The 16,467-nt window shown below is 46.0% G+C and overlaps 2 protein-coding genes across 2 annotated transcripts; both read right to left on the bottom strand.

The window, feature by feature from the left end:
- Positions 1-105: 105 nt before the first annotated feature.
- Positions 106-5,755, bottom strand: RNF135 (ring finger protein 135). The gene is made up of 6 exons (XM_065647949.1): positions 5,420-5,755; positions 4,582-4,668; positions 3,841-4,032; positions 2,577-2,736; positions 1,819-1,920; positions 106-962 (listed from the first exon to the last, which is right to left on the bottom strand). Exons 1-6 carry the CDS (start codon positions 5,753-5,755, stop codon positions 427-429), a joined length of 1,413 nt encoding a protein of 470 aa, XP_065504021.1. The 3' UTR covers positions 106-426.
- Positions 5,756-7,358: 1,603 nt separating this feature from the next.
- ADAP2 (ArfGAP with dual PH domains 2) lies at positions 7,359-15,159 on the bottom strand. The gene is made up of 10 exons (XM_065647808.1): positions 15,048-15,159; positions 13,539-13,669; positions 12,764-12,855; positions 12,549-12,634; positions 12,085-12,194; positions 11,262-11,408; positions 10,452-10,535; positions 10,009-10,071; positions 8,719-8,796; positions 7,359-8,151 (listed from the first exon to the last, which is right to left on the bottom strand). Exons 1-10 carry the CDS (start codon positions 15,136-15,138, stop codon positions 7,933-7,935), a joined length of 1,101 nt encoding a protein of 366 aa, XP_065503880.1. The 5' UTR covers positions 15,139-15,159; the 3' UTR covers positions 7,359-7,932.
- Positions 15,160-16,467: the final 1,308 nt, after the last annotated feature.

Genomic DNA, 16,467 nt, shown 5'->3' on the forward strand with positions numbered 1-16,467 from the left:
CCTTGCCATGATGCGGTCCTGTTTACTGGCTCTTTAAAAGAACAATAAAGTGACCTCATGATTTATTAGCTGGTACAAACATTTGAAAACATCCACTTCCAAAACCATTCCAGTGGTCATACCACCACCAGGACTGACAACCTTTTGGCCCAGGCAAGACCAAAACAAGATACGGTGCCAGTGAGACGATGTTCTTCTGGGAGACCTCCCTGAAGTGCCAGGTCCTCAAATACAAAGTGTATTCCTGTAGTTCAGTACATAAAGTCTTTCATGCATGAGATCAGTAACTTTATTGTCCTCTGAGTATTCCTTACTCAATCAGATCTTTCTAAAGAAAGCTCACGTGACAGAATGTAATGGCATCATCTCTTCTCCTGTAATTTTTTTGATCAATGTAGGAAAAATTGACACTTTTCTGAACAGACTTTACCTCCTGCTTGTGTGACATATAGTTAAAGATCCATTTCTTTCTAGACTATATAGCCAGAAAGCAGGGTAAAGAGGATTTGAGGTATTGATTTCAAAAGTATGCAAAAGCATTTCTTTGTCAGTGATGGAGTAAAACGACACGGTCTTCTTTTGTAGCTCCAGGAAAACTCCAACCTTCAATGGTTTATCCTTCTGTAATAATGTTTCTTGATCCCTATGCCATGCTGACAGCTGCTTTTTGGGACCTAGCCATTCTACACACCAGGAATGCTCTGTTCTTCCTAATTTGTCCTTTTTACCAATCATTTCGTGAGCGACTCCAACAGCCCATCCATCACTGTCCTTGGTAATGACTTCCCAGTAGTGGCACCCAGTAGAGAAGCTCTGCGAACACATCACTTGGCTGATGCAGAATCTGTTGGGCGATGGTTCATAATTACCTGGGTAGCTGGAAACCATCACTCGCCTGTTCTGGGCTGTGATTGCTAAACGCTCATATACTCTTGTGAGATCAAAAGTCACATCATCTGCCCCTAGAAGAGAGAAAGGAAAATATTCTCACCTGCAGGTAACAAGAGGACAGATCACCTCAGTCTTTACATGCATCCTAAATAACAGTGGGTGTGCATCCACTACTCAAGAGCAGAAATGAAAACCAATACAAATAAACCTTAATCAAAGTTCAACCCTGCAAATCAGCAAGAATCCCCAACAAAACCCTAACAGTATCCTGTGCATACTGAAACATTTAACAGGCACAATTGAGTAAACATCCATGACTGACTCATGTACTCCAGTGGGAAGGTGAAAGTACTTGGCACCTTACAGGGTGGATCTTATTCCTAACCCCAATCTTATAAATAATTCACCCTTTTGCCAATAATAAATGGGATGCTTACCCTAATAAAACTTACACAGTCATCTGTTCATTGGGACATGTTCTTGGATATTTTATCGGCAAAAATATCTGGTTTGTTTTTCAAGCTACAGCTGCAGTATTGTGTTGACTGTGAAAAATATTTCTGTGAAAATGATGCAGAATTCAGACAACAAATGGAGTCATTACAGCTTAACAGAGTAAAGATCAGTAAGGTGTGGTAAGTGCCCACACACCAACTCAGACTCTGCAGCCAGCACAAGCTACAACACGGCACATGTACCTCCATGAAACAGGTTGCTTATCCTTTTAATCTTGCATATGCAGTCAGGTATAGTATTGCGTTATGCTGCAATAACTGACTAATTCATGGTAACTTCATTGTGTTTCTATGCTTCAGGTAAACAGGCAGATCTGCTGATGTTTCTAGGTTCAGTTTTCTTCAGCAAATCCACAGTCTCATAGTCTCTTGCATATTGTTACTGAAGAGTCACGCTGGCTTGCATACTTACACTGAGAAAACTGGCTTGAAGTTGTCGGTTCTGGATTTTTAGCTGCAGCTTCTGGAGATGATGAGCAGACATTTGTCTCCTGATGTAAGTCTGGAAGTTGCACTAAATACCAAAAAAATAAAGTGTTAAGGCACTTCTTAAAAATGTTTATAGGAAGTATTTATACTTCTAAAGGAAAATGTACATAAAATAAACCTAGCTAGTGGTTAAAGTACAAAACAAAGAGTTGCTTTTTTGATTGTATAAATTATCAAAGAATGTATAGGCAAATATTTTTATCCAAAAATGTATGCTGCTGCCCTAAGTGTGATCAGAATGCAGCAGTCAGAAAAGTTAGATGGGTAAAGCAGTTGGATCTTTCTATGCGTATAAGCCAGTTTCGTCGTAAAAGGTTTTTTTTGTCATAAAAGTTTTTACAGTGTTCTTAATTTTTTTCTGAGTATCATGTGTTTCTTGTGTTACTTGCATGTGTAATTCATAAGTACAAAGTAATTTTCTCCTCTAATTCCTGACCAAAAAGCTTGACATTCAGCCCTACAGCTTTAAAAAAATATTGAAATAGATTATATTTCATTCTCCACTACTGATCTGCATGTCAGTCACTTCTTTTCTTTTGGGCTGCCACGAAAGAAGTCTAAAGTAATCATGTTGTCTCCAAAACTGCAAGGGGTTTATAATAATAACACACACACTGTTTTCTCTAAGGTACCCTGCTAGATCCACTCCAAGAAAGAGACTTCAAAATAAGGAAAACTCACCTGGTGGGAACTGCCGAGCATATTTCTCCAAAAGTAAAAATTCCAACTTTCTCTTAAGATCTTCTACAGCACTTTTGACAATGTTAAGCTTCTCATCAAGTGTAATTTTAGTCATTGTTGAAGGTGAGCCTTTGTACTTATGTCTCTCAGGTAAATTACTCTAATAATGACATGAAAGAATCAAGGGGAAGATGTAAACAACAGCAGTTATTTCATCTAGCATATCAAATTATATTATAAAGCCAGAGTGGAAAAACAGCAATGATCTCTCCAAAACCTTATTCTTTGTATTGAGAGCTTTCTTTATAGGGGAGTTATCCAAGAGAACTAACCTGAAATTTCACACAAAATATGAAGGGATAGTTTATTCTTAATGAAAAATAAAATACTTTGTTTTCCCCAAGAAAACTGAGAATGGGACAAATTTTTCTTATATATATATATACATATGTGGAAATCTGCATCTGAGCTTGTTCTTTTAGTCTGCTTTTATAGTCTGTGGAAAGAAACAGATATTTTGAAGGCTTGATTAATCTTGTTTGCAGGTAGGCGTCTCAAGTAGGCCAGATGACTCACACTCTACAAGGACCCATTTCTCTTCATTGCCTATAGCAGGACTGGATCCAATATACGTACATAAGTTACATGAGATGAACTCCAATGTAGGCCCCTGTGCCTTGGCCCTGGAAATTCACTTCTGTCCCCTGGCACTGTCACACCCTGTGAGCCTCACTCCAAATTCCTGCCAGCTAATTTGCATCATCGGAATTGTTGTTTTCAACAACAAAATGGGCTCTGCAGAATTTAAAGTGCTTTAACAGCCTCTTTTTGGAGCCCTTGACATATTTTCCCCAAGAAAGTTGTTAGAAAGTACTTAATAACTTTGTGAGATCTTTAACTTGCATACAGATGTGTATATACATATTCTGGAAAATAAAAAGATAATAAAGGATCTGATCTTAACCTTAGATTTGTCTCAGGACTGGATTTAAGCAACGCAGTCTCCACTTCACTCCAGCTCACCAGCATCCTTGGAACAAATCTAGTTCTGAATTGCATCCCCAGCCTGTGCCTTTTCTAATGCATTTTCCCCCTGAATTTCTCACTCCAAACTTCCCCTGGTAACAGTAAAGTCTATGGTTTGGTATCATTGTCTCTAGTGAGCACAGTGCAGTGGGGACCTGAAAGTGCTCTGTACATGCTCAGCTATCCAAGACATTTAGCTTAAGGGTTTCTACTCATATTCTGCCACTTCGTCACTCACCGTTTGGGCTTTGATGTCTGTGAGCTTGTTCACTTCAACAGAGAGCTGGCGAATAGTCTCCTCAATTTTCTGTTGAGCTGCTTTTTGCTCTCGTTCAATGAACATCAGTGTGTTTTTCTCCTGTCTTTCAACATATTCCTTCATGCAACAGAAATCTTTAGTAATCTGGCTTTTGATCAGAGATGCATATTCCTGAAAGGCAGCAAACATGGAGTTCATTGTGTTGTTAGAAAAGAAGTGTGGAACCTGAGAACCTACTGCCGCATCTAGCATGCTCTTTGACTGACCCCCGCAGACCAGAGAGAGCTACCTTTAGTCAAAGAAATAAAATATATTTGACACCATCCTGCATTGCCTGAAATGAGATTTTGGGCGTGTTCAGGATCTTGACTATTTTATAGCCAGCAGTCTTTGCTCAGCAACTTAGAAAGATCAATATTCCCTCTTTATGATTTGCATTTTGCATTTAAGATTTCCAGAAACATTTGAGCTACTCCTGGGGTAGGCAGAAAAAGGCAACGATGCACAACCCCAGTGGCCTTTGTGCCAGCTGAGACAGGACTTAGTACAGCTGATGCCATAGTTCGTTCTCATCAATAAAAATAGAGTTGCGACAGCAACAGAAGGAAATGAAAAGGCAGATTCCTGCTCCGGGCTGGAGGGCTGCCCTGGGGTCAGTCACGTCTCCGAGTGGCAGTGGAAACAGAAGCTACCTGCAGGTAGAGAATGCACAATGTGTACCTTTGCTTCACTGAGATCTTTTCTCAAGAGGTGGGTGGTCTCTGCGGTCACTTCTGGCTGCTTGGAGATGTCCCATGTCTCTTCCTCCTTTAAAGCAACACATTGGACCATTTATCTATATAATCCTCAAAGAAATCATGACTAGGTTAAGCAGCAAGATAACAAAAATCCCCATGTCATTGACGTTAGCTAAGTGCTGGACTGGTTGAGGAGGGGTCTGGAAGACACAATTAATTCTGAGTGGGAATAGTCACAATAAAGTCAACATGCAACAGTCATAAATTACATCTTCAAATACAATTGTGAGCTTCAGCCCGTTGCTTGACTGCAGAGACTGAAGACATTTTACATACATATGTGCTAAAATAATGAAGGTCAATGGAATTTTCTAATCTCCTTCAAGTTTGGGAGTTCTTTTAAGCAGAGAGCTAGATAATGAAACAGTCCCATTTTGAGCCACTCAGCTGAGTGGAGTTCTAGCACTGTATAATAATGTTACATGTCCTTTCAGAAGTCCCCAGTGCTATACTGGTGAATAAATAACAACCAGCACAAAGAACAGTTAGTTATTACTATTGTACATGACCTGAATACATGCAGCTATTAGTTTTTCTAATCCAGCTATGCAATCCTCAACGTACCGCCAATGAACCCCAAACACCGCTTTCCCTAAACCTACCTGCCCAACATACATGATACTGTTACGACAATGCCAATATTAGCATGGGAAATGTAAAGAATCTGGGGGAGTGGGAGGGAGGGAAAAGAAAAATAAAGTTCACACAGTCCCAGCCACATCCCCATGACGCTGGTGAAGTATTTAGAATTGCGGCCGTACCTTCTCCCCAGGTGAGCTCCGGTCGTTGCAGGCAGCAGCTCCGGAGGGTTTCCGTTCACCCTGTGTTTCCAACTCCTTTTCCTTTACCTCCTGCGGGATTAAGTTCACCAAAGCCACCAGCTCCCGGTTGGGCCGCAGGTCCTTCAGCTCGAAGCCTTCCCGGCAGAGCGGGCAGCCGGCGCGCTGCCGGCCCCTGCAGTGCTGGGTGATGCAGCCCCGGCAGAAGCTGTGCCCGCAGCCCGGGAGCCGCACGGGCTCCGTGAAGTACTGCAGGCAGCAGGCGCAGTTCAGCTCCAGGGCGCCCAGCAGCCGCTCCAGATCGATGGCAGCGGCCATGGCTCTGCCGGGCGGGGCGGAGCGGCTGAAGTTTCGTTTCCCCGGGCGCCGCCTCCCGCCGCAGAGCGGGGAGAGCGGGCAGAGCGGCGGGACGGGCGCAGACGCGGGGCTGGGTGGCTCTGCTGGGATCCCGGCTCTGCTGGGATCCCGTGACCGGGACAGGGCTGTGCCCAGTGCCCACCTGAGCCCCAGCGCCCACCCGCACCCCGCCGCAATGCGGGAGCTCCCCCGGCAGCCAGAACGCCGGGACCCGCCCGGCCCTTCCTCGGCTGGTCACTCGGTCCAAGGGTTTGGGTTGGCTGTAGAAATGAACTGTGACACAGAGCTCTCTGTGACCTGGCCTTGACTTGTGTTGACTCTCCAAAAACGTTGCTGTTATCTGCACGGTTTCATTTTTCACAGGGAGTTTCCCGGTTTTGTAACAAGCCCTATCCGAGTTGCTGACACAGCTGGTCTGCTGACCCATCCGGGCGGGCAAGGAACACAGTACAGCGGGACTCGCAGAGCCCCATCCATGTAAAGTTCAGGCTACTGGATGGACTGAACTCTTCTGAGGCCATCCTGGGTTACTTAGCTCATCTCAAAATAACAATTAACATATGCCACCAAACGAAGACTGAGTGTTCCTTGTACAAGTCAGAAGGTGCTTTGCTATGGATTTCAAGGGCTGCTGGATTAGATTGTTAAAAAGATTTGCTGAACCAGCACGTGAGCTAGAATGAATCAGGTTGTGTGGGGAGAGAGAGTGGGAACACAGGGAAGTTTGTGGGAGCCCATCGGCAAGAACAACTGCAGCAGGTTGTGCAGAGTTGGATGATGATGAGCTGGCTGGGACAGGCAGAATGTCAATCCACCTCAAACAAGTCTACTGCACTATTGTGGAGGGCGGGGGGGGAAAGGGCTAATCTCACTAGTCCCTGCAAGTATTGACACTTCCTTATTTCTGCAGAAGAGAACTATTCCGGGTATATCAGACTGACTGGCAATTGTCAGAAAAAGGTGGAAGCCCCACCAGAAACTTTGTCTGCAAAACTTCCTCTCGATTTGCAAACTAAGGCTATTTGAAAAGAAGAATTAAATATCTGAATGACTGGCTGCTTGGTAGAATCAAGTCTCAGACTTGGTCTTGAGGCAAGAAAATACTCAGTGGACTGTATCAGCCAGCGCAAATCTTCACCGATTCCTGCACAGAATGGATGTAAGTGGTTCCTGATCAGGAGGCACCCTCCACTTCCAGCACTGGTCCTCATTCGTTCAAGCAAGTCACTGAAGATAACACTTTTAAAAGTCCTTTCTGCCTTTCAGTGCTCAGACTAGTCAAGCTCATTAAGTTTCAGCTGATTTTTAGGATACAGATCAGTGTACGTTCACCCTGTATGCATGATGGGTTTGCTGGGGCACTATGTGGAGTTGCTTTGGAAAAATTTGGTCTTCATATGTTGGATTTGCCACTTGTAAAAAAGTCAAACAGCAGAAACTGTTGAAAGCAAGGAGCTAGGAGTATTTGTCATCAGAGTGATTCCATTACAGCATCCTCCACAGTTCAAACTTGACTTTTATTTTTATATTTACAGAAATATAACACTATTAAAGACATTAAACCCACTCTGCTGAAAACAGCCATGTCCCTACGTGGACAGGAGCTGCAACCAGGTGGAGTGTAGCTGCCTGACTCCGCTCCTCCCTGAGGACATCCAGTGACTCCAGCACGAACTGGTATCTCAAGTCTATCCAACAGGATACCCTGCGTCTACCTGATAGGAACAGTGACTGAGAGGCACAGGAATTGTCACCTATGTACTCATGCAATCGATGACCCGTTCACTGGCAGGATCTATGCCACTGTCTGGAGTGTCAAGTGCATCCCTCGGGATGAACAGGAGTCCTTCTGACATCAAGGGCAAGAAAAGGAGGATCTGGTATGACAGAACCTGCAGGAGCTCTCACAGAAATGCATGGCAACCCTTCTGGGGCCAGACTTTCTCCATGGACTTCATTTTTTTTCTCCGTAAGACAACACTGGAAGCTCATCCCCAGGTCAGGCTGTTAAAGGAAGAAGCCCTTTGTATAATACTGGAGTCACAGCAAGGCCTTGAGCACTATCCTTGCCAGCAGAAAGAGGCCACAGAGCAGCACTGAACAGAGCCCAAGCAGTTAAACTGAACTCTGTTCTAGTCTTAACCACTCAAAGGCTGGGCAATGACTCCATTTAAAGCGTCTATCCACTCCCTCTGCTCCCGGTCGTTCTCACATATAAACACAAACTCTCTCACTGGCGTGACCACGGTGATTGCTGGTTTCCTCTTCTTCACCCGGACTCCCTCGGGCAAGCCAGCTCGTACCTCATATCCCTCATCCATTGTTCCAATAAAAACCTGGCCCTGTGCAAAGGCATCCTAGAAAGAAGGAAGCAGGACACAGCCATTAGCCAGCGGACAGCGCAGCTCCAGCACTTTCTGTCCATGGGGGACACGGATTTGGTGACAGGCAGCAGGAAACACACTGGAGTTTTTTTTACACCCATAGGCATTCTCAGAAGGAGGTGGGGACCCTTACAGAGCTGGCTGGTGGGTGTTCAGAAGGAGCAAGGAAATTTATTCTTGTGCCTAGAGCAGTGCTAGGAAGGATGACACTGGGGCTGCCAAGCCTCTGTTATTGGGATATTGTTCATCATGATAAGGTTACAGGCACAATGGCGACAGGGCTGGGAGAGAGTGGGTTCTAAATGCCACAAGCAGCAGCAGCTACTTTTAAAAGACTCAGATCTTCCTCACAGCCAGTGCAAGGGCCAGAGCTCCCAAACAGCTCAGCTTCAGAGAGACCCTTTGACAAGGGAGATGGGCTCTTGAGACTGAGCCCGCTGCAGTCTTGCGCAGCCGTGAAGAGCTGGGTGAGAACAGACCCTGCTTCCCCACCCAGTTTCACGAAGCGCCTTGTAGAATAGCAAAGAACAGCTGTCTTACCAGTGGATTTTTAAAGTACATCAGGTTCCTTTCTTGAGAATCCAGGCAGAACCAGCGCAGCTTAAAGGCCTCCTTCTGCTGCAAGGAAATGGTAGAAGTTCTTTAAAGACCAAGTCCCAAAGGGGATTCACCCTATTCGAGGCAGATCCTGGACTGCTTAAATGACTTGGAACTTGGGTTCAGTTTCATTCATCCCCATAACCGGTAATGGGTGAGTCTCTGCTGTGTGCAGTCCTCAGCTCCCTTCTCCCTGGGCTCAAACTAGAGATTTGCATTCAATGACAATCCTTTGGGTAAATGCAGGGAAGTTTGGTCCCTGGGCCAGTGGTAATGATGAGAATCTGCAACCAATCTCAGCATTTTGGTTTGGGGATGTTTCCCTAGCATTGCAGGATGCACAACAGTAGGGAGAAATGGTATTTTTTCTTTGCAAGTGCTAGTTCCATCAACTACACTTATTCAACCATTCCCTGAGCTATTCCTTGCTCCCTGCTGAAGCTCTTCTGGGGCTCACTACAGTTTAAGCAGAATTTAGGCCTCAGGAGAAAAACACACAATCTTTCATACTTGTAGCTGTGAATATTCTCTGTGCAAGTACCTGCAGGAAGATGTATTACAACACTAGCACTGAGCTGGGCCAAAACCCCGGTATATTCAATATCAGCATTTCACCACTGAACTTTTTAATGGGACTTCAGCTCATGGTTCTCTCAGAGGACAGCAAGGCAAGAAGTGGCAACGTTCCAACAAGACCTCAGATCTTTATCTCCTTCTTCAGCAGAGCTTGAAATCTCCCTTTCCTGTTTCAAGCAGTAGTGGTCCAAATACTTTCCCATAAAAAACAAACGAAACCATAGGCTTCACTGTGCAGAATTTGCTCAATCATACTTTGCTGCTATAAGCAGATGCGACTTATGTGCTACTGACTTTAAGAGAAACAGGGAAGTAGGGGAGTCAGCATGTGATGTTCTGTTCTGGCAGGAGCTGCAGTTCTAGAGCCCCAATTAGCAGATACGACAGCCCATCTAGTGTTGCGTAACAGGACTTGGCACAGCTGCTGCCAGTTAATCCATCTTGCTTTCTCTTCAAGGAGGATTCTTCTTCCCCTTCTTATTTTCTACACAAAAACCCCCATGGTCCCAAAGAACATTACAGGCTTGAATATAATGTCTTTTATCAAGCCAGGAAGTATAGTCACTCAACAAATTGTTTGCTAGTAAACATAGTAGAAATATCAAATACTCTCCCTCTGGAATAATCCCTTTTATGTACTCACAAGTATGCACTTACTTTTGGTCCTGTTTTCTCCATATATCCTTCTTTGACATAATTTCTTGTGATCCTGGGTATGAGCTAGGAGAATACAAATAGATTTTAAAAGTCTGTTTCATTCAAGCTTGCTTTTCTGTTCTGTTTCTGTCAAAGCTAATCGCCATCAATTTTGGCTTTTAGGGCCTGGGATTTTTTTGGTTGCTCAGTAAGGGGAAGCCTGAAATAAGAAGGAACATAAGGTTTTGAAAGATTACACTTTGTAAGTACCACATGGAGACTTTTAGGCCTTAAATGTTGACTACATTTTTGTATGTTATGCAGGGTGGCCTTTCCTTTTACCTCTTCTGCCCATTCCCAAGACCCACATGCTGCTGTTTGAGCACCTGTCTCTGGCAGAAGTGGGAAAATGCTTTCCCATGCTATGTTTGTATAGACTGCTTCAAACCCTGTTCAGTTCTCACCTCAGGCTCAGGGACGGTTGGGAAAGTTGTTCTGAGATAGTGGTAACGTGCTGCCCGAATGGCATTGAACCAGTCAACAATCTCCTAAGGAAAACAGCAAATACAAACATAAAGACAAGAATAACAAGGAGCAAGAGTGCTGCCTCTCCAAAATGCCCTTCTCCTTCCTTGTGACCTCTTTGTAAAGATATACTTTCTCCCCAAGGGGCAGCAAGAGTCAGTGACTTGTCTCAGACACCTGAAAATAATTAAGCCTCCAAAATAATTTAAAAATGCCCCTCCAGGGAGGTCCCTGACATTCTCAGCATGGATAGTCACCCAAGTCTGCGTACACAGGCTTTTTCAGTTGATTCATTTTTGTTTAAGAACCTTTGTACCTTGAAAGACATGAGAACTATGGCAAGAGAAAAACAAAAACCTAACAAAACCCACAGACATACTTCTTAAAATTATCATTGTTTGCTTGGAAATAATGCAGAACAACAATATTTTCAATGTGTGTCAAGAAGGCTTCAAATAACATAACCATAGAATTGTATAAAACTGTTAGGCAGTAGTTACCTTGCAGAGATTTATATACGTGCCCCACTGAGGCCTTAAGACTGCTCAGGGTGTGAAGTTGCATGTATGCCCCAACAGAACAGAAACAAGATGTTGTAGTTATTAGCGTCAAATTCTGCAACTTTATATATTCTACAAGTCATAGGACTTCAAATAAAATCAGATCCTGCAGAAACAAGAGTATCTCTTCCAAAATATAGATCAAACACCTAAGCATCTTGCTTATTCCAAAATCTCTGTGGTATTCACCTTTCCACTTTCGTGATAGACAAAAAGGTTCCTTGTTTGACCATCTGTGTTGTATGTAATCTGCAGCCCATGAGCATGTTGGATTTTCTCTGTCTGGAACATTGCATTCAGGTTCTCAATGCTGATAATGGCTTTTGGACCTCTGGACTGTGAAATGAAAAGCATCGCTGTAGTAAAGTGCTCTCAGGGAAGACAGTGGAGGACAGATTAGCTGTATGAAAACTAGATCCCTACTGAGTAGAAAGCAGGCATCCTAAAATATCTGAATATTGGATATACCTGAAATATAAAGACTTGATTACATGCTACATAAAATTACTTACAAAGAGGGACTCCCTTTCCTTGAGAAATGCTGTGGTGCTATTTGAGAGGGATGTGTCTGAATTCTAAGGGATGGGTTCTGTCTCCACCCTCATAGTTGAAGAAAAATGAGCTACGCTCTCCCCCAGAAGGTAGACATGTTGAGGGTGATGCTGCAGCAGTTGATGAGAGAATATTTTGTTAATATAAGAGGTAGCAGCTGCTAACAGATCTCTTCTTCAGCTTGCTGTTCAACTGCCAGTATGCATTTCCTTTCTTCACTAAGCAAAAGCAGGCTGCAGGGTTAAGATAAGGGATGAGGAAAAGGGCTAAATCCAAAAGAGCAATTGCCTAAGATACCACATATGTTAATGGGGAAACATCTGGGCTGCTCCAAACACAGGCTGGCCTGGCCACAAAACTAGAGACAAAGCTATTTATGGTATTTTTTGCTGGTGAAGAGCAGGGTCTGAGGGTGGAGGTTGACCAGCTACCTATGGCCAACTCTGGCTGAGGAACTCACTTCTTTGGTGTAGTACTTCATCACCCCTTCCCTTGCTGACAGGAGAAATCGCCTCTTCTGGAACTGTCTGCTTTCCCGCCCCCGCTTCCAAAGGAATCCTTCACGGGTCCCTGCAGGTCGGACCACAGTAAGTGTCAGAGATGGGCAGCACAACAGCAGGACTGTTTATCTAAATAGTGATGTGGCACAGAGTTTCAAGTCTCTTCTCCATCTGAGAATTTTCACCTCAAGTGAAAAAAAAATAACTGGAGAACTAAAGAACTGTAAGATTTGAATACACCCTTGCACTTGTCTAAGTGCCTTTTCTTAGGAACTTCTTCTCAAAGTTAGACTCAAAGCAAAACCTGCACATCCAGCAGTCCAAATATGACAAGCCAACCATAAAGGTCTTTGAAGTTGCAAACAGAACGCTCTGCTGTTGGCCTTAAGGCTAACACCTTTTCCCTGACAATCCTGACTTTTACCTGCAGAACAAGGATCTTGGCAGACTCGAGTGGCAATAAATTCCTCACGCTCATATTTAGCTCTAATCCATTGCTCTCTTAAAACCCTGAAAGAGAAAAACATGGATAAAGCTGATCTGCCTCTATTTTTACCAACCACCCAAAGAGACCTGTAGAGGGAAGCAGCAGTTCAACAGCTGTAAAGGTCTGCAGCAGTAAACACACCATTGACTTACAAGCAATCACAGGACTGAGGGATGTAATAGTAGGGAGGGACTGTCGCCTCATATTTAGCTTTGGCACAGAGATTCCCATGTTCCTTCATAAACTGAAATACAGAAGAAGTTACAATTAGGTGTGCAACTAAAAAATCAGTACCACGTCAAGAACATAAAATGAAACTTGTATCAAAGGGCGCATAGCAGTTTTTGCTCAGTCTTGCCATAACTCTCAGACTCTCAGTGCATCTGTTCACATAAATTCCCTTTAGCATCATCATTTGCACTTTTTAGGTGGCTGAGCCTTTTTCAGTAGTTACAGTACTGAACCAGATGGGAAGGAACATAAGATTGTGGAGAAAAGATATTTACAATTTCCCTATACCTTCATCTCCTCCTAGATATTAATGGTGATTATATTATTAACACAGTTCCTTTGAAAGGTGAGAGGCTGATACAATATTTAAGAAGGGTATGTTGATTAATGAGTAGAACATACTATCTGAAAATATCTGTGGGCTTCTAAACCACAATGAGGAGTTTCTGTGTGCTATGAAAAAAAACCCCCAAACACTGCAGGCTGTTAGAAACCTGATCACCTGCCAGTGTAATTTGATTGAGTAGATCATTAAAAAAAAAAACAAAAACCAAACAAAACCCTGAAGTTACCCATGGAGTTAAGTTGGTTCTGTGTGGCTTTGTTCCTCTGTCCGTGATGTAAGAATTATGAGCCAGAGAAGGCAATGATAAAATGTGGAGAAAAGTAAATGAATTACTGCTTTTTCCTCTGTACCTCTATAAGATCGTTCTCCCAGAAGTCGAGCCGAAGGGATTTAACTCTGCTGATCTGAGGAAGATTGCGATGGATTCCAGAGCAATTCAAACAAATGAATATTCCAAGTTTGTATGAAGCCCACTCTGGATCTAGAGACAAACACAAAGGATGAACTGATATGTAGGAGAAGGCACAGCCACTGGCAAAGGCAAGAAGCGCATCTGATGCACAGCCTGGGCTCCACACATAACACAGCAAATCCCACCCCATTGCTTATAGCTGTCCCTCCATGGTGTCACCTGCTTTCCTGAGCGAAGAATGTGGCCCCTGCCTTTGTAAGCTCTTTGACTATCTATTTGTTTAAAAAACAATGTGAGTGTGCAGGCAGCCGAGTAGTGATGTAAAAGCTCAGCTAATTATTAGTTCTACATGGAAAGCTCCTGTTGCTGAATTAACAATGGAAGTATGTTGCAGACAGCGAGCATTATCGAGAGTACAATGGAATACAGCCACCCAGAACCAGGACTCGTGTCCGGTGCCCACGGCAGCTCCTGCTCTTGGCCGCTGCTTCCCCTGAGTGGCCTTGAGGAGCTGATGCTCAGAGGCATTCTGAATGCTCAGAGGCGTTCCGATGCTCAGAGGTGTTCCGATGCTCAGAGCTGTTCCGATGCTCAGAGCTGTTCCGATGCTCAGAGGCGTCCCGAGCACTCTGGCAAGGCCGTGTCCTTAGATCACCACTTTCACCACCGCCTCCCTCTTACCACATCAGACTCGTCACGCTCCAGCCGCTGTAGGCCACGGCCTGGTGCTCACCTGGCTGAGGGGGACAGGCGCCCTGGTTGAGCGCGGGGTGCCAGCCCGGAGCGGGCGTTCAGCAGGCTCCTTGGTGCCTTTACCCGCGCCAACCCCAGTGCAGAGACAGAGCTGGAAAACCACCCCACGCACCCTCCTCCTTGTGCACTGTCTACAAATACCTCTGGGGAAGCTGCTGGTGCACAGAGGCCACTTCCTGCCCCACACTGTCCCCTCCTGCCCGCGGGGCTCCCGGGAGGCTGAGCAGAGCCGTGATCCGGCCGGGCAGAGCCGTTTGCCGGGCAGAGCCGTTTGCCGGGCAGAGCCGAGAGTCCCGGCCGGGCAGAGCCGCGATCCGGCCGGGCAGAGCCGAGAGTCCCGGCCGGGCAGAGCCGAAGAGTCCCGGCCGGGCAGAGCCCGGCAGCCCCCACCCGAACGGCCGCCCCCGAGATCGGGACCGCGGGGCGCTGCGGGCCCCGGGAAACCACCCGCTGCGGCCTCTGCGGTTCGTGAAGTGAAAGGCGAGGACGGGTCGCGCTTTCAGGAACCGAGTGAAGCAGAGACCGGCACACCGGGAGAGTGACCGCGGACGGACAGACGCCGGGACGGCGGCACAGCCCGAGGGGCCCGGCCGGCCCCTCACTCCCCCCTCACTTTCCTGTCAGAAACGCACCGGGCGGGCCCGGGGGGCCGAGGGGAGCGGGCGGGCGGAGCTGCCGGGCGGAGCCCCTTTACCTGGCTGCCCGCAGTCGGCGCAGCGGCCGTTGCCGGTGCCGGCGGTTCTCTGCAGCTCCAGCAGCAGCGTCTTGTTGCGGTCGCGGTCCATCAGCGCCGCTCGGTGCTCAGCCCTGCGGGCCGCTCAGCCCCGGGAGGAGAATGAGGAACTGGAGCGCGGCCCCGGCGCCGCGGGGCGCCCCGTCCCCTCCCGCGGCGCCGGGCGGGCGCTGCTGGGCCGCCCCTCAGGCCGCCTCCTGCCGGCGGTTCCCCCGGAGCGGCGGCCCCGGCTCCCGCCAACGGCCGCGGGGCGGGGCCAGCGGGGAGAGCCCGCCCGTCCAGCCCGCCCGTCCCCCGGTGCTGCGGCTGAGGCGAGGCAACGAGGTGAGCCGCTTTCTCTCGTAGCTCAGCCCTCAGTCAAGCCTCCCTCACGGACTTTCTGCCCTGTAAATTAATTACTACGGGTCCTGCTTCCTGCAGGAGGGCGCAGCCCCGCACGTACAGGTTTGCCTCAACTCCACCTCATGTTTGTCTCTGAGGAAATAGTCTTAAGAGCTTTCTACCTAACAGCATCTCTTCGCCAGGCGTCCACCAAGTGTTGACACCCCCGTGAGTGCTCGGCCCAGTGTGTGACACCGAAGTGCTGCGAGGAAAAAAACCTGTCAGCGTAACTCACCACAGAAAACAGAGCAGTTTGGGATTGGCAAAGCCTGTGGAAATGTCCCTCCTTCAAGATAAAGCCAATGTCACGGCCAGACAGCTGAGCGTCAGCATCTTTCTGCAGCTTGGAAGAGACGTGTCCTCCCAGCCCCAGCTGTCAGGATGCATCTTGCTCCGTTTCAGAGCTTTTATAAAAAGCGACAGTCTTGGTTGGAAAGGGATCCTTCCATCCTCCTACTCGGCGCTACTGTCAATACGCTGTTGCTTGCAAGAACACGTTTAAGGCTTAACTGCTTTTTTCTGTATTAATCATGGGATTGTAGAATAACGTCAACTTCATTTACATTCTAGAAATTAATCTTGGAATGACAGTAAAAAGAAAAAAGCTTGAAACTTGACTGAGATTTCAACAAGAACGTGTTTGTTGGTTTTTTTGTTTCTTTGTTTTTAAGTTATTGTACACCTAGTAATAACTGCTTCTTAAATAGAGTGTAGTCATTGTGAAACTCCAGGGTTTTTTTACTTCTGGTTTCACTGAATTCTTTGTTTTGGTAGATCGTGGACAGGGGTCTTGTCTTTTTCCAAGTACCTTCGGCCATTCTCAAGGTGCCTGAAGCCGAGTTTTATGTTTTGGACGAAAAGGTGTTTTCTGCTCAGAAGGGCTCGTTAAAAAAAAAATCTTAAGCAATTATTAGAACCAGAGGGCTGACTTAAAAAGGAGGCAAGTTGTCTACCATTATGTCTTTTAAGTTACCCATGGATTTCCTAAAATAATACCTTA

The sequence above is a fragment of the Caloenas nicobarica genome, chromosome 18 (assembly GCF_036013445.1).
Source record: "Caloenas nicobarica isolate bCalNic1 chromosome 18, bCalNic1.hap1, whole genome shotgun sequence".
Taxonomy (NCBI): Eukaryota; Metazoa; Chordata; class Aves; order Columbiformes; family Columbidae; genus Caloenas; species Caloenas nicobarica.